The 23,398-nt window shown below is 44.5% G+C and overlaps 1 protein-coding gene across 1 annotated transcript in view; it reads left to right on the top strand.

Annotated features, from left to right (window-relative positions):
- The window catches only part of LOC135182850 (nesprin-2-like), a 277,205-nt gene that overhangs the window by 137,003 nt on the left and 116,804 nt on the right, over window positions 1-23,398 (top strand). Inside the window, exons 56-63 of the mRNA XM_064157392.1 lie at window positions 841-996; window positions 7,202-7,342; window positions 7,671-7,853; window positions 8,913-9,050; window positions 10,784-10,969; window positions 12,903-13,025; window positions 14,199-14,381; window positions 20,038-20,163. Of these exons, the coding sequence (XP_064013462.1) occupies window positions 841-996; window positions 7,202-7,342; window positions 7,671-7,853; window positions 8,913-9,050; window positions 10,784-10,969; window positions 12,903-13,025; window positions 14,199-14,381; window positions 20,038-20,163 (1,236 nt within the window). The remainder of the gene's footprint in view (window positions 1-840; window positions 997-7,201; window positions 7,343-7,670; window positions 7,854-8,912; window positions 9,051-10,783; window positions 10,970-12,902; window positions 13,026-14,198; window positions 14,382-20,037; window positions 20,164-23,398) is intronic.

Consider the following 23,398-nt stretch of genomic DNA (forward strand, 5'->3'; position numbering starts at 1 on the left):
CCCAAATGGAAATTGGGAGTGAATGAATTACCATTACATCTGATGGAGAAACAAAACAAGATAGCTTTACTGTATTTTATTGTCTAGCAGGAGCTTTAGATCATTTTCCCTAATAACTTGAGTTAACATTTGAGTTTCTCAAACAGCTGAGCATTGGGAAAAGGAACCATAGAGCCAACAAACAGAACTTTCCAACTTGAAATTCTAGAAAACCCTCAAAACAAATGAGCTTCTTCATCCTTTCTGCAAGAGGACTTAGATCGGATTTTATTTCTAGGCCACAGGCTGTAGACAGTTGTTCAAGTTTCTTTTCTCTCATAAAACCCACATTCTTCATGCAGAACTGGAAACTACTGTTTTGAAAGGAGCCTGCTGTGCTGCTCTGCGTAATTGCCTGAAAGCAGACACTTCAGCTTGAAACCTGTTGCTTTTTGTGGGCTTTGTGTGGTTGATAATAATGAGGGAATGAACGTTGGCTATTAAAACGTCTTTCAAAGAGAAAATGCACTTTTGGGAAGGGCAAGAGCACCATGGTTAACACTGAAACACAGGAGCACTTCTAATGCTTACATGGCTTCATCTGTCAAAAGATAGCAGTGCATCAGTTGCCTGACGTGGAGGAGCATTGAGTTTAACTCTTACAGATTGAAAAGTGCCATTTGATTACATGAGTGAGTAGTTAATCTGCTTGCAGAGGTAGTTAAGTTGGTTTTGGTATCATAAAAATACTTCTTCAACTCAAAACTGTGGTAGATTGAGAGCACAATATGTGTGTGTTTTTGTGTATGTATACCTAAGTGCACTCACTAAAACGTGCTGAAGTTGTCCTTGATTTTGCAGGAGGTTCAGAGTGTGATTGGGAAAGAAAGTCAAGCTCTAAAGGATATAATGGAGCAACTCCGCATCAAGTATTCCGAGATGTATACAATAGTCCCAGCAGAGATTGAAGCACAGTTGGAGGACTGCAAGAAAATATTGCAAGACCTGGAAGAAAAGGTAACTGTTGATATGATTTGCATATTTACCTATAAACAAACAAATACAGCAATATTTAATGCATGTTCTAACCTATACATCTCTGCTCGAAACATTGATTGTTTGCATTTGCATTTTCCACTTGGTGAAAATGTATGCACGAGGAAAGATGCCTCATGTTAACTCTCTCCTTTTATAATAACCTCACAGTAAGCACTGTGAATATAAGACTTTATAATATAATTTATATAATATATATATTATGTATGTTTAATGTATAATATATACATAGTATATAAATATAGAGTAATTTGCCATTGCAATGGGCTGCCCAGGTAGGTGGTGGAGTCACCGTCCCTGGAGGTGTTCAAGAGAAGACTGGATAAGGCACTCAGTGCCATGGTCTAGTTGACTGGATAGGGCTGGGGGATAGGTTGGACTGGATGATCTTGGATGTCTCTTCCAACCTGATTGATTCTATGATTATATATAATAGACTGGATGAGGCACTTAGTGCCATGGTCTAGTAGACTGGATAGGGCTGGGGGAATAGGTTGGACTGGATGATCTTGGAGGTCTCTTCCAACCTGATTGATTCTATGATTATATATAATAGACTGGATAAGGCACTTAGTGCCATGGTCTAGTTGACTGGATAGGGCTGGATGCTAGATTGGACTGGATGATCTTGGAGGTCTCTTCCAACCTGGTTGATTCTATCTATTTAATATACAGTATATATATAGTATATTATATATAATATATATTCTAATATATTTTATAATTTATTATAATATCATACTAGAACCACCAGCAATAAAATCCTCCATATGATGTGGATCCTGTCTTCTGTCCATTCTTATTCTTAAAGTGAACTAGTAGTCAGAGTTCATTGGGATGTTTGTGTACCTTAACCAAGGAGATATTTTCAAAACTTTCATTAAAAGAGGGCTTAAAAACCTGGATTTTTTTCTAATCTAATTTGCAGACCTCATTGCTGTCTACAACTACCTGAAAGTAGGTTGTAGCCAGGTGGGGGTTGGTCTCTTCTGCCAGGCAACCAGCAACAGAACAAGGGGACACAGTCGCAAGTTGTGCCAGGGGAAGCATAGGCTGGATGTTAGGAGGAAGTTGTTGCCAGAGAGAGTGATTGGCATTGGAATGGGCTGCCCTGGGAGGTGGTGGAGGCACCGTCCCTGGAGGTGTTCAAGCAAAGCCTGGCTGAGGCACTTAGTGTCATGGTCTAGTTGACTGGATAGGGCTGGGTGCTAGGTTGGACTGGATGATCTTGGAGGTCTCTTCCAACCTGTTTGATTCTATGATTCTGTGATAAGGTTAGGTATCACAGCATATTTCTTTATACCATGCCTTGGGCTGTGGCTGCAATCCTTTAAAATCAGACAGGGAATTTAGATAACAAAAAAAATTCATCCTGCCATTTCTCCACATTTTTTATCTACAGTGGGCATAAACAGTTAACAAAAAGTAAAATTAAAGGAAAAGGAAGTAATAATAATCTAAGTTCAGGGTCAGTGTAGCCTAGTATAATTGTCATCATTGTTATTAATTAGTTTCTATTGCTTTTCAAAAGGAAAAAAAATCCTTTCTCTTATTTCAGAAATAATCATGTTTGGTGCTAATTTTAAATGCTGAATCTCAGTTAATTTGATAAAACCTGGTGCTTTAATAGAGCAGTTTTGAAATCCAGCTACTTGTTAGTCTCAATCACCTCATTCATTTTGTGTTGCATTAAGTATTTTGAGACATATTCATTTATAGCTTACTGGTTTTAATTTGGTTAGCTTTGTAGTTTCTGTTTCAAAATGGAACCAATCTTTAGATCCAGCAACTGGGTAGGCATTAAAGAAGGAAACTAAAACAGTGTTTATGCTTTGGGTTTGTGTGGTGTTGTTTCATTTACAGAGATAAAAGGTTATCCCAATGCATATGTTATGTGTTAAGGAACTGATCCTGGAGAATGGATGCCATTTGCTTTTTACATTTGGGTAGTGGAAAAGGGTATTAATTACCTTGGTATTTTTGATACTGCATTTAGGAAACAAAATAAATCATAGTGGAACTGGAAATTGGTTTAGTTATATACCAGGAAATACAAACATGTTAAATAGCCTCATGAGGTTTAACAAGACCAAGTGCAGTGTCCTGCATCTGGGTTGAGGCAATCCTAAGCACAAATCCAGGCTCAGCAGTGACTGGCTGGAGAACAGCCCTGAGGACCTGGGGGTGCTGTGGGACAAGAGGCTCAAAATGAACCAGCAGTGTGCACTTGGAGCCCAGAAAGCCAACCAGAACCTGGGCTGCATCAGGAGAAGTGTGGCCAGCAGGTCAAGGGAGGTGATTCTCCCCCTCTACTCTGTTCTATTGAGACCCCACCTGGAGTGCTGCATCCAGTTCTGGAGCCCCTATTACAAGAGGGATGTGGATGTGCAGGAGCATGTCCAGAGAAGGGCCATGAGGATGCTCAGAGGGCTGCAGCAGCTTGTCACGGAAGGTAGTTTGGGAGGTCTTGGGGAAAATAGGCGAAGGCTCACTTGTGGATTTCAAGTGATTTATTGCTCAAACACGGAGATCCCCCTCCCGAACTAAATTCCCCACCTGAGTTCTTTGGGTTTGAGGTTGTAGAATAACAGTTCAGAAAATAGCAGATAAAGGAGAGTCTGTGATTTTCTTAGAGTTCTTTTGAGTCTTTATTCAGCCTTTAGGTGAAGAGTCTTTCCTCTGATTTACTCACTGTTCCGTAGTTCAGTTCAGCAAAGTTCGAGGTTTTGGGCGGTGTCCCTTTGTTCGTCAGGATCGGGCCCAAGTGGCTTCAGGCCTCTGCGGGGCCCTCGTCGGGCAGGGCCGATCGGAAACGAGAGGTCACCGCGGCAGGAGCGAGGCAGGTACGAGCAAGCAAGCGAGCAAGCTCCCGATCCAGGCAGGCACACCGTTTTACAGTGTTCAAAAGAGGTGTAACCCACCAGTCCAGGCTATTCTACGTTATTCTTACAGATTGGCACAAAGTTATCATCAATCCATACCATTGGAGAATTCTTACCAAAACAATTTCTAAGACCACCCCAAGCTCGGCCCACACCAGGTGTGGAGCGGGCATGAGAACTGCCCTTCCCCCTAGCCAAAACAGTGGCCATTGGTTACCTTTTATCTCGACTCGGGAGAGACTCTCTCATGGGACTGAAGGACTGTTTTGGTTTTGCGATGCTCCTGGCATTAATGTGAGACACTATAACCTTCACAACAGGGAGGCCTGCTAAGGGCTTCTGCTACCCTCCATGACGCAGCTCTGCTATGATGACAGGCTGAAAGAGTTGGGGCTGTTCAGTCTGGAGAAGAGGAGGCTGCGAGGTGACCTTCTTGTAGCTTTGCAATATCTGAAGGGGGTCTCCAAAAAAGCTGGGGAGGGACTTTTGAGGCTCTCAGGGAGTGACAGGACTGGGGGCAATGGAGCAAAGCTGAGAGTGGGGAGGTTCAGCCTGGACATGAGGAGGAAGTTGTTGAGCGTGAGAGTGGTGAGAGCCTGGAATGGGTTGCCCAGGGAGGTGGTTGAGGCCTCATCCCAGAAGGTGTTTAAGGCCAGGCTGGCAGAGGCTGTGGCCAGCCTGATCTAGAGGAGTAGGGTGTCCCTGCCTAAATTCTGTGATACTGTAATTGGTGTACTACCAACTGTGTTATCACAGTATCATCAAGGTTGGAAGAGACCTCATAGATCATCAAGTCCAACCCTTTACGACAGAGCTCAAGGCTAGACCATGGCACCAAGTGCCACGTCCAATCCTGCCTTGAACAGCCCCAGGGACGGCCAAGAGAGCCAATGGCATCCTGGCATGCATCAGGAACAGTGTGGCCAGTAGGACAAGGGAGGTTATTCTTCCCCTGTACTCAGCACTGGTCAGGCCACAGCTTGAGTGCTGTGTCCAGTTCTGGGCTCCTCAATTCAAGAGAGATGTTGAGGTGCTGGAACATGTCCAGAGAAGGGCAACAAAGCTGGTGAGGGGCCTGGAGCACAAATCCTATGAGGAGAGGCTGAGGGAGCTGGGGGTGTTTAGCCTGGAGAAGAGGAGGCTCAGGGGTGATCTTATTACTGTCTACAACTACCTGAAGGGACATTGTAACCAAGTGGGGGTTGGTCTCTTCTGCCAGGCAAGCAGCAATAGAACAAGGGGACACAGTCTCAAGTTGTGCCAGGGTAGGTCTAGGCTGGATGTTAGGAGGAAGTTGTTAGCAGAGAAAGTGATTGGCATTGGAATGGGCTGCCCAGGGAGGTGGTGGAGGCACCGTCTCTTGAGGTCTTCAAGAAAAACCTGGCTGAGGCACTTAGTGCCATGGTCTACTTGACTGGCTAGGGTTGGGTGCTAGATTGGCCTGGATGATGTTGGAGGTCTCTTCCAACCTGGTTGATTCTATGGTTCTGCAGAATAAAATGAAGTTCTTCATACTCTATGGGGCTCAAAGCCTTTTTAGTTAATATCTAAATTTAATTTTTTAAATTACTTTATTATTGCGTTTAGAAACCCAATGTATATTGATGTTCTTCCACATTCCTTTCTTACATAGAAGTAATAGCTGTCAGCTGAGACATAAAGATGCCAGCCTAGGTTTCTTACAGCATGAATTTAAATGTGACCCTTTCTACAATGCAGCATGGTTAGCCTGTTACACCTGAGAAAGGGGCAGCCCAGGGGAAGCACCCAGGGAATTGCAGTGTCTTATTGTTTATTCAGGGATCACCTTTCTTGAGCAGTCATTTCAACAGAGAAGAAATGATTAAACAACATGTGAATGTTGAAGCTGTTCACACCAACATTTCTGTTTGCAAATGGAACTCCATTCCTGTGTTTTTAAGTGTTGTTAAGAGCAGCCTAAAAAGAATTAGACAATTTTTGGTGAGATGGTGCACAGGGAGTTGCGGTGTCTTAGTGGTTATTCAGGGATCACCTTTCTTGAGCAGTCTTTTTAACTGAGAAGATATGATTAAACAACATGTGAATGTTGAAGCTGCTCACACCAACATTTCTGTTTGCAAATATAACTCCATTCCTGTGGTTTTAAGTTGCTTGTTAAGAGCAGTCTAAAAAGAATTGGACAGTTTTTGGTGAGATGGTGCACAGGGAGTTGCGGTGTCTTATTGGTTATTCAGGGATCACCTTTCTTGAGCAGTCAAATTTAAGTGAGAAGGAATGCTTAAACAACATGTGAATGTTGAAGCTGCTCACACCAACATTTCTGTTTGCAAATGGAACTCCATTCCTATGTTTTTAAGTTGCTTGTTAAGAGCAGCCTAAAAAGAATTGGACAATTTTTGGTGAGATGGTGCACAGGATGTTGCAGTGTCTTAGTGGTTATTCAGGGATCACCTTTCTTGAGCAGTCATTTTCAAGTGAGAAGACATAGTTAAAGAACATGTGAATGTTGAAGCTGTTCACACCAACGTTTCCCTCTGTAAATGTAACTCCATTCCTGTATTTTTAAGTGTTTTTAAGAGCAGCCTAAAAAGAATTAGAAATTTTTGGTGAGACGGAGCACAGGGAGTTGCGGTGTCTTAGTGGTTACTCAGGGATTGCCTTTCTTGAGCAGTCATTTTTAAGTGAGAAGGAATGATTGAACAACATGTGGATGCTGAAGCTGCTCACACTAACATTTCTCTTTGCAAATGTAACTGCATTCCTGTGTTTTAAGTTAATTGTTAAGAGCAGCATAAAAAGACTTAGACGATTTTTGGTGAGATGGTGCACAGGGAGTTGCGGTGTCTTATTGTTTATTCAGGGATCACCTTCCTTGAGCAGTCATTTCAACTGAGAAGGAATGGTTAAACAACATGTGAATGTTGAAGCTGCTCACACCAACATTTCTGTTTGCAAATGGAACTCCATTCCTGTGTTTTTAAGTTGCTTGTTAAGAGCAGCATAAAAAGACTTAGACAATTTTTGGTGAGATGGTGCACAGGGAGTTGCGGTGTCTTATTGGTTACTCAGGGATTGCCTTTCATGAGCAGTCATTTTTAAGTGAGAAGGAATGATTGAACAACATGTGGATGCTGAACCTGCTCACACTAACATTTCTCTTTGCAAATGTAACTCCATTCCTGTGGTTTTAAGTTGCTTGTTAAGAGCAGCATAAAAAGAATTAGACAACTTTTGGTGAGATGGTGCACAGAAACAAACAGATCTTTGTTATCTCCCCTATAATTTTCTCTTTACTCTGACAGGTTAGCTTGGAAATTTTGCAGAGCTCTCCTCAGTATGTGCTGAAAAGGAAAGCAGAAACTATTAATAATGGCCTTCAAGCTATTGAAAAGATGTTACAACAGAAGAGTGAAAACCTTGCAAAAGCCAAAGAAGTTCAGAAGGTAATCGTGCCAAAAAAGTGTTGTGGGTGTTAAAAGATTTTGGTTGTTTCTACAGAGTCTGGTTTAGCAGGAGCATAAAGTCTTTCTCCATTTCACATCTGTAATTGAGATGTACAAGCAAGCACTTAGCTGGTGAATACTTTCTCTCAGGGAAACACACAGGGGTTTTCAACTGTGAATCACTCTGGTAGATGCAAAGTGTTCTATTCTCATCTTATCAGTTCCTGAGTCTTTGCAACTCCACATGCCCCACGTGAAGGACAAATAACTCTGCTGTTAACTTTGAGCCTGACCTTAATGTTTCATTTCCCCTTTTTTCTACCTGCAGCAAATCTGGGATATGCTGGATCTTTGGCATTACAAACTCAATGAACTGGATGCAGAAGTGCATGATATAGTAGAGCAAGATTCCTGCCATGCTCAGGAGCTAATGGATATCTTAGTGACCCCACTTCAGCAGTACCAAGAGGTCTCTCAACTCGCCGAGCGCAGAACTGCCATTTTAAACAAGGTAGAAGCAAATAGCAAGTCTGAAGTCACATCCTACTGAGGAAAGGAAAAGAAACACTTTTTGCAGTAAATGTCATCAAAGGCTTTCAAATGATTAAAGAGTCAAAAGCCTGCTCTATGTGTATTGGCTTATTGTAGTTAAGAGTTTCTGGAGTGGCAAGCATCGCTTCCATCTGGTACTCCAAAAGGACCTGCCCTGCACCGTGGTGGATGGGGGTTAGTTAGGGAATGGTTCCACTGGATGGGTGAAGAGATGGTTTTCTATGAATCTCCTAATGGGCTATTAAAGTAATACTGCCATATAAATTGCACCAATGCCACTGTGTAACTGTGATGGTTTGGGTGTTACCTGCCCCCACACACACACACTTAAGAAAATCATCCAGAGTAGACTCAGCCAAGCTGGAAATTAAGGAATGATGCTTTATATTTACAGCTTAGCACAATCTGCAAGCAGATAGTTACAATCTATGCAGCTATAGACAGAAATAGACAAGTTAAAAGGTAATGGAGACACACAACATCCCTCCCAGAAACCAGAGTCCCCAGGAGGGGCTCTCAACCACCCTTCCACCTCCTTTCCACCCCTCTTCCTTACCCCAGACTTTGCCTTATGTTCAAGGTGAGTTTGGAGGATTGGCCAGAGGGGTTAGGAAGCAGACAGATTAGCCACACAGACAGCAGGTTAGAGAGAGAGAAGGGAGACAGCCAAAAACCAGAGTGCAACTGTGTTATCTATGTTTGTGTTCTTGTTCTTATACATCTCAGCAAGCCTATGAGTGCAGTAGCCATCACCATTGTTTCCTCTTAACAGCCTGTAATCTAACTCTTCTCACCAAAATATCCCAGCTAGCTTCAAACTAGCACAGTAACCTAAGCATGTAAGCACTAAAATTACTTTTCATGAGAGGACAGTCTGGAGCTATTGGTGTCAAAAAACTTGACTTCACCATACTAATTTAACTGACCTGTTTTTCTTATCCATAGATGTGTTTATCCTATACAGTGAATAGAAATGCCTTTTTCTCGTGCCTGTTTCTTAATTGCTGTCATTTCCTAGGCTGCCAACAAGATGGAAGAGTATGATGAGCTCTTGAAGAACATTAAAGTTTGGATAGAAAACACCAGCTGCTTGCTAAGAGCAGATATTGAAACTGACTCTGCAAAAAGCTTACGCAGGCATACTGATGACCTCCAGGTGAGTGCTAATGCAGCTCTATGGTCCTGATAAAACTGGATGCTCTGTACAGGCACAGCTTTGCATTCTTAAGTCTTACTGACATGGATAATTTACCTTTTTCAGTAAATCTTTTAAGTGACTGAGTTATAAAGTCATGAAACACAGATAGATACTTTTTGGTGTTGGACATATCTCACTTGTGAAAGTGCTGCCCTACAGGACAAATATGATTGTCCTCTGCTAGCCTACTGAATGCCTGTAAACAGTTCTTACTGGCTGTGTGTATGTGGTATATGCATCTTCTGTATGTGAGCCAAAAAAGAAGAATAAAGTGGTATTCTGATGTCTCTGTGTTAGATGGGAAGTTTGAAGTGAATTGTAGTTTGCAAGGGGCTGTATCTCGAATAGCATTCTGATTTGTAATACTGCAGAAAGAAATTTGAAGAGGTTTTCTGGCAATTTCCTCCTTGAAATTCAAGCTCTGTGGATATCCTCTTGTTGGCTTAGGCCATGAGAGAGAAAGTTGATGCTCTGATACATAGATTTTTGTATTAAAAATTGTAGTTCCTTACAAGAAGTAGTTGGCTGTTTCAGGACTGATAGGTTACAGAGCATGAAGCCAGAAAGGAGAGATTGTGATTTCCAAAATGTATGAATGTTTTTGTGACCAAAGCTTACTGTCACCTGCATTTGTGCTTTGGAGTGTTTTATGTGTTCTGGACTGGGAAACTACTGGATTTGAAAATTGCATTGAGTCTTTCCTTCAGTGCATTGTATGCAGCCCTCATGGTTCTTCATGGGGGGATCTGCTGTCATTAATCCAAAAGCTGCAGTTAGCTGCAGGAAATGGGAAGAATCTTCCCATTGTGATCATGATCAGAAGGCTGGAGCAGCTCTGCTATGAGGACAGGCTACAAGAGTTAGGGCTCTTCAGCCTGGAGAGGAGAAGGCTTCAAGGCAGACCTTCTAGTGGCCTTCCAGTATCTGAAGGGGACCTACAGGAAGGCTGGGGAGGAACTATTTACAAGGTCTTGTCATGACAGGACAAGGAGTAAAGAGTTTAAAGTGGAAGAGGGCAGATTCAAGCTAGATGTCAGGAAAGGGTTCTTTCCAGTGAGGATGGTGAGACATTGGCACAGGTTGCCCAGGGGGGTTGTGGCTGCTCCCTCCCTCGAGGTGTTCAGGGCCAGGATGGATGAGGCCCTGGGCAACCTGTTCTAGTGGGAGGTTGGAACTGGGTGATCCTTGAGGTCCCTTCCAACCTAAACCATTCTATGATCATGCACAGGTGACCAGCTATTTTCTGGAGTACTTTGTGAGGAGCTGCCATCTGGAGGCAGATGGGCACTCTTACCAGGTATCTGCCTGGCATGCCTTCTGTTTTTGTTTACTTGAGTCACCCTGGTCATGGCATAGAAGACAGAGAGGAATCTTCTCTAGGATCTCATACTTTTTTGGGCATGAGACTTTTCTCTGAGTTTGAAATGTTCCTCTTCATGCCTTTTGTCATGTTCATGTAGCCTTATTTTATCTAATTTATTCTCTTATAATCATAGCATTGACCTCAGTATTCTGCCCATGGGATACAGCAGTTCAGTTCCTGTGTTTCAGTCCAACATGAGCATTTGGGAATATGTACAATGGTCAATGACATACAGGAAATCAAAACAGATTCCTTCTGGTTCTAATCTCTGTGAGATTTTAATGTTCACTATTGATGGCTCACATTAAGCACTTAACTGTGTCTCCAGATGGCTTTGGAAGACTCAGAGCAAAAGCAGAATCTTCTACACAGTGTTTACTTGGAGCTGGAGGAGCTTGCACCAGTCTTTGAAACAGACAGTGTAATGCACGAGCTGAATGAAATAGGTGAACAAGTAGCAACTGTACAGCATGAGATAGCAGAGATCCTTCCACAGATCCAGCATGTAGCTCATGTAAGTTTGATCTCTAAGTACCTTTTATCTGTGTTTCATCATGTGTTAAGAAATACAGCTTATGTTGCCTGGACAGAAAAAGAGGTCTTTTTGTTGTTGTACGTGTGCCAAGTGAGGACATTAATCACAAAGGGGTTGGTATATAACTAAGCTCTTCAGGAGTATTGGTGGAACTTCATGCTTAGGAAGAGAAATGCAGGAAGGATTTTATTTCCAGTGAGATTAGTACTGCATCCAGTTCTGGAGCTCCTATTACAAGAGGGATGTAGAGATGCTGGAGTGTGTCCAGAGAAGGGCCATGAGGATGCTCAGAGGGCTGCAGCAGCTCTGCTGTGAGCACAGACTGAAAGAGTTGGGGCTGTTCAGTCTGGAGAAGAGAAGGCTGCGAGGTGACCTTCTTGTGGCCTTCCAGCATCTGCAGGGGGCCTCCAAAAAATCTGTGAGGGACTTTTTAGGCTCTCAGGGAGTGCAGGACTAGGGGAAATGGAGCAAAGCTGAGAGTGGGGAGGTTCAGGCTGGACATGAGGAGGAAGTTGTTGAGCATGAGAGTGGTGAGAGCCTGGAATGGGTTGCCCAGGGAGGTGGTTGAGGCCCCATTGCTGGAGGTGTTTAAGGCCAGGCAGGATGAGGCTGTGGTCAGCCTGATCATCTAGGGTAGGGTGTCCATGTCCATGGCAGGGGGGGTGGAACTAGGTGTTCCTTGTGGTCCCTTCCAACCCTGACTGATTCTGTGAAACACTAGGTCAGGGGTCCAAGGCTGGGGTAAAATCCTCATCTCAGAATCAGTCTGCAAACTCCTCACTCTAACGGGCACAGGAGACCTCCCAGGATCTTTTCCAACCTAATGTGTTCTGTGTCTCTGCCTCACAAGAATCTGTAATATATGTGGATCCGTTTTCCATCTAACATTAGACTCTTCATATCGATAGGCGCAACAGTGTCATTTTGCTGCCCTGATAGCTGTCACCACTGGAAGTGTCTTGTCACTACTGTAAGGTGGTTTTTCAGGGATGTATAGAGTGTAAAGTAGTCCAGGTGACCCTAGATACTTAATACCTCCAGAAGGGGGAGCAAATATCCTCCTGTGTGCCTGTGTGAGTACAAGCTGGAGCATAGGAGGTTCCACATGAACCCAAGGAAAAAGTCAGTGTAAGGTGTCATTGAGCTGAAACAGGCTGCTCAGAGAGGCTGTGGAGTCTCCTTCTCTGGAGACATTGAAAACCCACCTGGATGTGTTCCTGTGTGACTTTGAGCACAGCCCTACGAGGAGAGGCTGAGGGAGCTGGGATTGGTTAGCCTGGAGAAGAGGAGGCTCAGGGGTGACCTCATTGCTGTCTACAACTACCTGAGGGGTGGTTGTGGCCAGGAGGAGGTTGCTCTCTTCTCTCAGGTGGCCAGCACCAGAACAAGAGGACACAGCCTCAGGCTGTGCCAGGGGAGATTTAGGCTGGAGGTGAGGAGAAAGTTCTTCACTGAGAGAGTCATTGGACACTGGAATGGGCTGCCCGGGGAGGTGGTGGAGTCGCCGTCCCTGGGGCTGTTCAAGGCAGGATTGGACGTGGCACTTGGTGCCATGGTCTAGCCTTGAGCTCTGTGGTAAAGGGTTGGACTTGATGATCTGTGAGGTCTCTTCCAAACTTGGTGATACTGTGATACTCTAGATGATTCTGCTCTGACAGGAGGGGGGTTGGAGTATACAATCTTTTGAGGTCCCTTTCAAGGCTCTTAGATTCTGTGATTCTGTCAAGTTGTGATGCATCCTAGTTTATAATAACTAGACATTTGATTAGTAGCATCTAATAACATAACCTCTGTAGACTCCACTTATTTTTCAGTATTTCTTTTTAAATTTAAGTGAAAGGCAAAAAAAAAATGCAAGCTGGCTCTGCTGTTTCTATTAGGTGTAAATATTCTCTCTGTTCCCAAAATCTAGGAATTGGATGATATTGAATCTCACATGAAAGTGCTTGAGAAGGACGTTGCCAAAATGAAGACAATCCTGTCGTCGGAAGATCTGTTAGAGTTTTCTCCTAAAGATCAACTTAAACAGGGACAGGTCTGTGAAAATTCTGCCTTGACCTTTTGCCCTAAATTTATGCATGAATTAATGTAAATACACTTTCACAAGCATAAGGCTGTTTTGTGACAGCAAACTACCATCAACAAGTTCTTAGTATATGACTTTGAAATGCGAGTATCACACAAATTTGAACTCTCAGGGAAGTTATTCTTCCCCTGTACTCAGCACTGGTCAGGCCACACCTTGAGTGCTGTGTGCAGTTCTGGGCCTCTCAATTCAAGATATATTGGAATGTGTCTAGAGAAGGGTGAGGAAGTTGGTGAGGGGTCTGGAACACAGCCCTGTGAGGAGAGGCTGAGGGAGTTGGGGGTGTGCAGCCTGGAGAAGAGGAGGCTCAGGGGAGACCTCATTGCTGTCTACAACTACCTGAAGGGACATTGTAGCCAGGTGGGGGTTGGTCTCTTCTGCCAGGCAACCAGCAACAGAACAAGAGGACACAGTCTCAAGTTGTGCCAGGGGAGGTCTAGGCTAGATGTTAGGAGGAAGTTCTTCACAGAGAGAGTGATTGATATTGGAATGGGCTGCCCAGAGAGGTGGTGGAGTCACCGTCCCTGGAGGTGTTGAAGCAAAGACTGGATGAGGTACTTAGTGCCATGGTCTAGTTGACTGGCTAGGGCTGGGTGCTAGGTTAGAGTGGATGATCTTGGAGGACTCTTCCAACCTGGCTGATTCTATGAAATGGCTACCTTTAAAGCAGAGCATTTCATGGCTGGTTTCCAGCACAAAAAAGCAAACAATTAAAAAGAGAGTTGGCAAGTGTGACATCAAGGGGTTCACACCAGCTTCTGGTTAAGCTCTTTACTGCCAAAGATGCACTACTTTGAAATGACGTGTTGGGTAAACAGTAACTAACCTGAATGTGACCTGGTTTTGGCTCTGTACAAAATTTGTGTATGTATATGCAGAAAGAGGAGAAATGATGCAGAAAGAGTAGAAATGCAGATGGAAGCTGTGCTTTCCTCTTGCTTTAGACAACTTCACCGTGGGTTTTCACTTACTACTTTTGAGATCAGCCTGCGCTTCATTCTTAGATGGGAAACTCACTAAAGACAACTTTTGCACATCATGACAGCAGTATGAATTTTCAGTGTTGATCATTTTGTTTTCAGCTCGGTATTACATCTGTTTATCTGTCCTGTGTCCTAATAGGTTATACTTGACCACGTTGGTCCCATGCAAGAGACTATTGTTAATATGCAGTCCTACCAAGAAGCGCTTCAGCTACCTGGCATGAAAATGCAACCTTTCTCAGTCTTCCAAAGAGCAAGACAACTCTTGAGAGAATTGAAGAAATTAGAAGAAATTACTAAGGAACAAAATGATCTACTGGAGGTAATTATTTGTTTGCTGGCTTTTTTTTTTGCTGTCACCTAAACCACGGGATCACAGCATCAGAGGATGTTAGGGATTGGAAGGGACCCAAGGAGATCGAGTCCAACCCCTCTGCCAGAGCAGGAAAATACTATCTAACACAGATCACAGAGGAACACATCCAGACAGGCCTTGAAAATCTCCAGAGAAGGAGACCCCACAACCTCTCTGGGAAGCCTATTCCAGTGCTCTGTGACCCTTACAGTAAAGAAGTTCCCCCTTGTGTTGAGGCAGAACCTCTCTTGCTGCAACTTACACCTACTGCTCCTTGTCCTATCCCAGGGAGCAAGTGAGCAGAACCTGTCCCCCAGCTCCTGATCAGCCCTCAGATGTTTATAAACATTGATTAAATCCCCTCTCAATCTTCTCTTCTCCAGACTAAAAAGCTCCATATCCCTCAGTCTCTCCTCATAAGCCATGCCCTCCTGTCCCCTACTCACCCAGGTAGCCCTCTGCTGGACCCTCTCCAGCAGATCCCTGTCCCTCTTCAACTGGGGAGCCCAAAACTGAGTGCACTATTCAAGATGAGGTCTCACCAGGGCAGAGTAGAGGGGAAGTAGAACCTCCCTTGATCACAGTTTTCCTACTACACCCCAGGATCCCATTGGCCTTCTTGGCCACAAGGGCACATTGCTGTGCCATGGTTAATTTGTTATCCACCAGCACCCCCAGGTCCCTCTCCACAGGGCTGCTCTCCAGCAGATCAACTCCCAGCCTGTACTGGTGGCGTTTATTATTCCTCCCCAGGTGCAGGACTCTGCACTTGTCCTTGTTGAACCTCATCTGGTTCCTCTGTGTTCTGCCCTCCAGTCTGTCCAGGTCTCTCTGGATGGCTGCACAGCCTTCAGCTGGATCAGCCAAGCCTCCAGCTTGGTGTCGTCAGCAACCACCTTTATTATAATTATGCAGATGATATTGTTTTGACATGCAACTGGTACACCTCTAAGTAATGGCCTAGAGATATTTTTGTTTGGTTGTTTTTTTACCCTGTGTTATTTGAAACTACAAGTAGGCACACTGGAAATTCATTTCAGTCACAGATAGCATGTGTTTTAGCACACTGTAGAAGAAATGAAGGCCCAAATGTCTTATGACCCAGATTTGCTCAACTGATGGTTGAAGTCCAGTGTTACATGCAGGTGCTCACATCTGCAATGTTCAAATCACACAGAATCAATCAGGATTGGAAGAGACCATGAGGATCATCTAATTCCAACCCCCCTCTGTGGGCAGGGACACCCTGCCCTACATCAGGTTGGCCACAGCCTCATCCAGCCTGGCCTTAAACACCTCCAGCCATGGGGTCTCAACCACCTCCCTGGGCAACCCATTCCAGGCTCTCACCACTCTCATGCTCAACAACTTCCTCCTCACGTCCAGTCTGAATCTCCCCACCTCCAGCTTTGCTCCATTTCCCCTAGTCCTGTCACCCCTGATATCCTGAAAAGTCCCTCCCCAGCTTTTTTGTAGTCCCCCTTCAGATACTGAAAGGCTATAATGAGGTCCTTAAACTTACCCTGAACATGGAAATTCTTTGCTGATAGCCATTGGGCAGAAATTGCTAACAATTAATGCCAAAATGTCTATTACTTAAGATGATATTCCCAAATCTGTGAGCCAGGAAAGTGATCATTTTCTATAACTGTCACTTGGTTAATTTGCTGTTTTGAGGCAGGCAAACTCCAGCCCTCAGAAGGTCTCTTAGAAGAATCATAGAATCAATCAGGTTGGAAGAGACCTTCAAGATCATCCAGTCCAACCTAGCACCCAGCCCTAGCCAGTCAACCAGACCATGGCACTAAGTGCCTCAGCCAGGCTCTTCTTCAACACCTCCAGGGATGGTGACTCCACCACCTCCCTGGGTAGCCTGTTCCAGTGCCTGACCACCTGCTCAGTAAAGAACTTCCTCCCAACATCCAACCCAAAACACCAAGGAGAGTGGGTGTGGTGCTTGAGGCTATGGTCTAGTGCTGAAGGCTGCTGGGATGAAGGTTGGACTGGCTGACCCTGGTGGTCCTTTCCAAGCATAGCAATTCATAGTGATTAGATGTTGTGCTGAGGGATTTGGTTTAGTCAAGGACTTGTCAGTGTGAAACTGATGATTGAACTCGGTGATCTTGAAGTTCTTTTCCAATCTAAGAAATTCTGTGAAGTTAAGGGCACCACACTGAGAAACATGAATGTGCCTTAGTCATGTGGTATCATAGAATCAACCAGGTTGGAAGAGACCTCCAAGATCATCCAGTCCAACCTAGCACCCAGCCCTATCCAGTCAACTGGACCATGGCACTAAGTGCCTCAGCCAGGCTTTGCTTCAACACCTCCAGGGATGGTGCCTCCACCACCTCCCTGGGCAGCCCATTCCAATGCCAATCACTCTCTCTGTGAAGAACTTCCTCCTAACATCCAGCCTGTACCTCCCCTGTCACAACTTGAGACTGTGTCTCCTTGTTCTGTTGCTGGTTGCCTGGCAGAAGAGACCAACTCCACCTGGCTACAACCTCCCTTCAGGGAGTTGTAGACAGCAATGAGGTCTGCCCTGAGCCTCCTCTTCTCCAGTTTGGAGTTGAGGAAAAAACCAGACACGATGTGAGATCTGTATGATCCCAATAATCTTTTGGGGTTTTTTTAGTCCGTACAATCTCTTGTTTGAAAAATGGATGTGGTAAAATGTGCCTTTTTCAGAGAGCTGCCAGATTAACTTTTCCAAGCACTTCAAAACTATAGAAAAGAGGGTGCTTTGCAATTATGATGTGTTATCATGAGACTTCTAACTGATTTATGTGGACCATTAGGTCAAGGTTGAGATTGCTCTCCTTTGTGAAGCAGCTGTAAACCTTTTTTACTCAGCGTTTACCTTTTATCTTACAGGCATCCAGCAATCTGTTGCTGAGTGAAATTTCTTTGTGAGAAAATAGCTTGTGAAAATTGAAATTCTTGGCAGCTAGAGTATCAAACTGTGCAGTCCTCTTGAATGGGTTGAAAGTGGGAATGCTACAGTACAAGTCTAACACCAGCTAAGGCATAACAAAGCTCTTAAGGGGTGGCATTTTGAGTGCTGCATTAGAAAAGCAGCAAGAATCCTGAGGGAGAAGAAACTAAATGGAAAGCAAACTTCCTGACCAAATAGATACAGACTTACTTTTTTTTTCCCCCAAGGATTAGTTTTGAAATTCTAGTATTTGGATGTGTCTGCCCATATCATAGAATAATAGAATCAACCAGGTTGGAAGAGACCTCCAAGATCATCCAGTCCAACCTAGCACCCAGCCTTGTCCAATCAACTAGACCATGGCACTAAGTGCTCCATCCAGGCTTTGCTTGAACACCTCCAGGAGTGGTAACTCCACCACCTCCTTGGGCAGCCCATTCCAATGCCAATCACTCTCTCTGTCAAGAACCTCCTCCTAACCTCCAGCCTATACTTCCTCTGGCACAACTCCAGACTGTGTCCCCTTGTTCTCTTGCTGTCTATATATCTCACTGTTGAGAAGAAGAGGCTCAGGGGTGATCTTATTACTGTCTACAACTACCTGAAGGGGCATTGTAGCCAGGTGGGGGGTGGCCTCTTCCAGGCAACCAGCAATAGAACAAGGGGACACAGTCTCAAGTTGTGCCAGGGTAGGTATAGGCTGGATGTTAGGAGGAAGTTGTTGTCAGAGAAAGTGATTGGCATTGGAATGGGCTGCCCAGGGAGGTGGTCGAGGCACCGTCCCTGGGGGTCTTCAAGAAAAGACTGGATGAGGCACTTAGTGCCATGGTCTAGTTGACTGGCTAGGGCTGGGTGCTAGGTTGGACTGGATGACCTTGGAGGTCTCTTCCAACCTGGTTGATTCTATGATTCTATGTTGTTGTTATGTTGCTGTCTGTATATCTTACTGTCTGTGGTGTGGTGGCACATTGCACTAGTAACTTCTGCATAATTAAGTTGGGATGGAACACCAGAATAAATATAACAGAAACAAAACCTGTAACAGGTGTTATAAATGTGTTGAGGCAGGATTTTGGGTGACTTACATCTGTGTTGCATGTTACCCTCTGTCCTTTATGATGACCTGCCAAGTACCACACCTATTGTTCCCTACATCAGTAACGTCATCAGGAAGAGGAGCTGGAAGCCACAGTTGCTTCTACTTTTTTTTGTGCAAGAGACTGGCAGTATTTGCATATTTGATGACGGACTGTGCTCATTTTTGTTAAGCTTTTCCATAACAAATGCTATCCCTGCCTGCTCTGGGACCCTTACGGTACAGAAGTTTCCCCTTGTGTTGAGGCGGAACCTCTTGTGCTGCAACTTACACCCATTGCTTCTTGTCCTATCCCAGAGAGCAAGTGAGCAGAGCCTGCCCCCCCAGCTCCTGGCCAGCCCTCAGATGTTTATAAACATTGATTAAATCCCCTCTCAGTCTTCTCTAGGCTAAAAAGCCCGAAGTCCCTCAGCCTCTTCTCATAAGCCATGCCCTCCAGTCCCCTAATCATGCTCCTAGCCCTCTGCTGGATCCTCTCCAGCAGATCCCTGTCCATCTTAAACTGGGGAGCCCAAATAATAAGATACCCTCTCAGTCTCATCTGCAGGTTGAAGAGCCCTAGTTCTCTCAGACCTTCCTCATAAGACAGATGTTTCAATCTCTTCATCATCCTTGTGGCCCTGCTGTTGGACTCTTTGTAGCATTTCCCTGGCTGTTCCTAACAAATATCTTTTCCTATGAGCCACAGAAGAAGGGGAAGCTCATAGAAAATGGAAATGCTGACCATTTTTACTGGAAGTATTCAAATTATCTGATAGTGTGGTTGGCTTATCCTCTGAGCTGCAGTGTTTGCCTGCCATACAGCACGGTTTGGTTTTGTTCAGTGCAGAACTAGCTGGCAGTAAAGACCTAAGCACCAATAAAAACCAGGTAGGCTTTCTAACTTGATATGAAACCCTGTAATTTCTCTTTGTTTTAACCTGTTCTAAACTGTAGTCAGTGTGATTGAATATGCTCCATTTTTAGCCAGATTTATAGCTCTACTCTGGAGTAAGCAAAGATGCCCAGGGAGGTTGTGGATGCTCCCTCCCTGGAGGTGTTCAAAGCTAGGTTAGATGAAGCCTTGAGTGACCTATTCTAGTGGGAGGTGTCTCTGCCTATGGGCTGCCTGGGGAGGTGGTGGAGTCGCCGTCCCTGGGGCAGTTCAAGGCAAGGTTGGACGTGGCACTTGGTGCCATGGTCTAGCCTTGAGCACTGTGCTAAAGGGTTGGACTTGACGATCTGTGAGGTCTCTTCCAACCCTGATGATACTGTGATACTGTGATCTTTGAGGTCTCTTCCAACCCAAACCATTCTATGATGATAGTCTATGTGCTCCTAGGCAGAACACCATAGTTCAGCTTACAGGTAGAGCAGTTTGTCTTTAGCAAGTGAATGATAAACTTAGCGTGGATAAGGTTGTGCAAAGTTAGCAGAGCAAACAGTTTCTTTTACATATAACTACAGGTGCAAAGGAGGTTTCAGTACCCTTCAGTACAAGTTTCTTGCATTACTGACTACCCTGTTTCTGTTTTGCCTCATTAAAGTTATTTATGAGGATTCCTTGGTTCTGTGCTACTTAATTAAAAATAGGATTACCTATTTCACAGGAAGCTGTCCAGAAAACAGAAGAATGTGAACAAGAAATTGAGAAGTTGAAGCAATTGTTAAAGAACCACTTGGATGAAATATCACATGAAGAACAACCACTGGCTCAGAAGACTCATTATGCAGAGGTGGGTTTCACTGTTTTCTCTCTCATGTCTGTTACTTGTCCAGACTAGAACTAATTATACCAACACAGAGCACAAAGAAACATCAGGATGCTTCCCCTTCTCGCCACAATCAAGCAGGCAACTGAATGCTCTACTGTGACTATGTATACCTAAGTTGACATAGACCAAGAGATACTAATATTAGTTTGCAAGTTTGGTGTTGCTTTCAGAAGATACTCATGGTTGGTTTTGATGTGTCATTAGTACCTGTATCAACTTCTAAGTAAAATGTAGAATGCTCTTTTAGGAACAGCTCACAGCTATTGTTACTGAGGCAGCAGCTTGGGATGGTGCATAAGGAGAGAACTAAGTCCATTTCTGATCACTGTGCAATGATACTTCTGGTAATTCTGGTTAGGATTAGATTCTTTCAGCTCCTTTCCTTGAGGCATAGGAGGTTCCATGTAAACCTGAGGAAGAATTTTTTTCACTGTGAGGGTAACAGGTCACTGCAACAGGCTGCCAAGGGAAGTTGTGGATGCCCTGAATGCATTCCAGTGTGATCCTGCTCTGTCAGGGGGGCTGGACCAGATGATCTTTCAAGGTCCCTTCCAGCCTCTGACATTCTATGACTCCTTGTCATCACTGCCACACTGTTTTCATCAACTGACAATAAACATCTGTTGCTTTTCTCCCTGCAGTCAGCTGTTTTCTGCAATGGATGAGAGGATTATTTAATGCAAAAATAAGATGTGTTTTAAGAACAACACTGCAGAAGTCAGGAAATTACTAATTGAGTGCAACAACTATTTCTAAAATGCCTCAAATGCTCAGCTTTCCACAGTCAGTCACAACAAAGTTAATACACACTCACTGGACTTGTTTAACAACTGCAGTCACTCAGTAGGCACCTAAGTACATAGCTGCTCTTCTCTCAGGTGTTCAGATGTTGGAGGCTTGACACTAGTACTAAGCATGACTCATTTCCTGATTCTTCCTTGTTTTTGTCATTGAGTAGTGGATTTTCTGTTTAGTAGTTTGTTTTAGAAGAAAATCTGTTTCACAATTGTAACATTTCATGACTAGAGGTTGGCAGTGGAATTGTTCACCCTATTGAGGGGCTTCGCGTGAAGAAGTGATGCTAATAAGGATTTGGGTTTTGAAGAGGTTTTTGGGGACTTAAGCTGGTAAATGTATGCTGTACAGTCTCCTGCAATGAAGCAAACAGAAATAGTAGTTTTAGCAGACATTTCTAAGAGCTTGTCAAAATATCATGGATGGATCTTTCTTTATTCTAATGACTTTGGAAGATTTTAAACCTTGTGTTTATTAGTGCACAAAAGGGGGAAAAAATCCTTGTCTGAGCAGAGTTCCCATGTCCTTTGTTATTTTGCTGGGGTTCTTGCATACACCTTCCCCATCATGCAGCCAGATGAGCAGTATGTGCCAGGGTAGGTATAGGCTGGATATTAGGAAGAAGTTCTTGACAGAGAGAGTGATTGGCATTGGAATGGGCTGCCCAGGGAGGTGGTGGAGGCACCGTCCCTGGGGTCTTCCAAGAAAAGACTGGATGAGGCACTTAGTGCCATGGTCTGGTTGATTGGTTAGGGCTGGGTGATAGGTTGGACTGGATGATCTTGGAGGTCTCTTCCAACCTGGTTGATTCTATAATTCTATGATTCTATGATTAGCAGAAGAAGTTATAGCTGAGACAGAACCAGCAGATGTACTGATTTCATCTTGCATGGGTTATTACTTGTGCAGCATTATTTGCAGTGTGATAGAGCATGGTGTGGAATTACTCCAAGCCTACCATCAAAGCTTGCTCAGATGGGCTGAGCCCAGTATACCATGGGATATTTAACCATTGTTTTACTTTCTATGCAAGCAACAGTGCTTCAAAGAGCTTTAGCACTTTCAGTAATTACAGGAGTGGGATACTTTATTCTTTGCTTTATCCTGCTCTGTTATTTGTTGTGCTTTCTTTGCCCATCTAGAAACTAGGTATTAAGGAAAGGTCCTAGCAGAAAGCTACATGGCCAGGAACGAGACCAGGACAGATTCTATTTTGTTTCTGCTCTGCCTTCCCCATCTTTGTTAGTGCAGGGTTACTTGAGTTGCTGTTTGATCTCTGAGGAACATTAAATATTTTCCTTGCACTTTGGGGGCCATTGCTCCCAATTTCACACTCAAAGACACATAGTAATTTTGTCACTATAAGACACCAAATGGTTTATGATTTCTTCTTTAAGACCAGCTTCAGCAAGGAAGATTCAGCCCTGAGATACCCTTAGTGCTATTCTATTATCATAGAATAGAATCATAGAATCAGTCAGAGTTGGAAGGGACCACAAGGATCATCCAGTTCCAACCCCCCTGCCATAGGCAGGGACACCCTACCCCAGATCAAGCTGCCCACAGCCTCAGCCAGCCTGGCCTTAAACACCTCCAGCCATGGGGCCTCAACCATCTCCCTGGGCAACCCATTCCAGGCTCTCACCACTCTCATGCTCAACAACTTCCACCTCACGTCCAGGCTGAATCTCCCCACCTCCAGCTTTGCTCCATACCTCCAGTCTTGTCACTTCCTGAGAGCCTCAAAAGTCCCTGCCCAGCTTTTTTGTAGGCCCCCTTCAGATACTGGAAGGCCACAAGAAGGTCACCTGGGAGCCTCCTCTTCTCCAGACTAAACAGCCCCAACTCTTTCAGTCAGGAGAGCTGCTCCAGCCCTCTGATCATCCTTGTGGCCCTTCTCTGGACACACTCCAGCATCTCCACATCCTTCTTGTAATAGGGGCTCTAGAACTGGATGCAGTACTCCAGGTGGGGTCTCAGCAGAGCAGAGGGGGAGAATCACCTCCCTGGTCCTGCTGGCCACACTTCTGATGCAGCCCAGGATCTGATTGGACTTTCAGGCTGCAAGTGCACACTGCCAGCTTATATAGGCTATCCCAAATGTTTTGTGTCAGGTCTCCAGAGGAGCTATTTGGGAGTAACATCACCTGCTCTGACACATGGAGTAATGTAACCCAGCAGCATTCCTTGTGTCCTGAAGGAAACTCATACTCCCGTGGCTATGCAGGACCTCATGAGAGTTAGTTATGCAGCCTTTCACATTTCCTTCCACACTGAAGGCAGCAAGTGCTGTCCTGAGCTGAATCTGTTGCTGCTGTTTTGCACCTACCTGGGCATCTCCTGCAGTGACAATGGGGAACTGTCCCAATGTTCTGAAAAAGGAAAAAGTGGCAGTGGCCCC

This window comes from Pogoniulus pusillus, chromosome 1 (genome assembly GCF_015220805.1).
Source record: "Pogoniulus pusillus isolate bPogPus1 chromosome 1, bPogPus1.pri, whole genome shotgun sequence".
NCBI lineage: Eukaryota > Metazoa > Chordata > Aves > Piciformes > Lybiidae > Pogoniulus > Pogoniulus pusillus.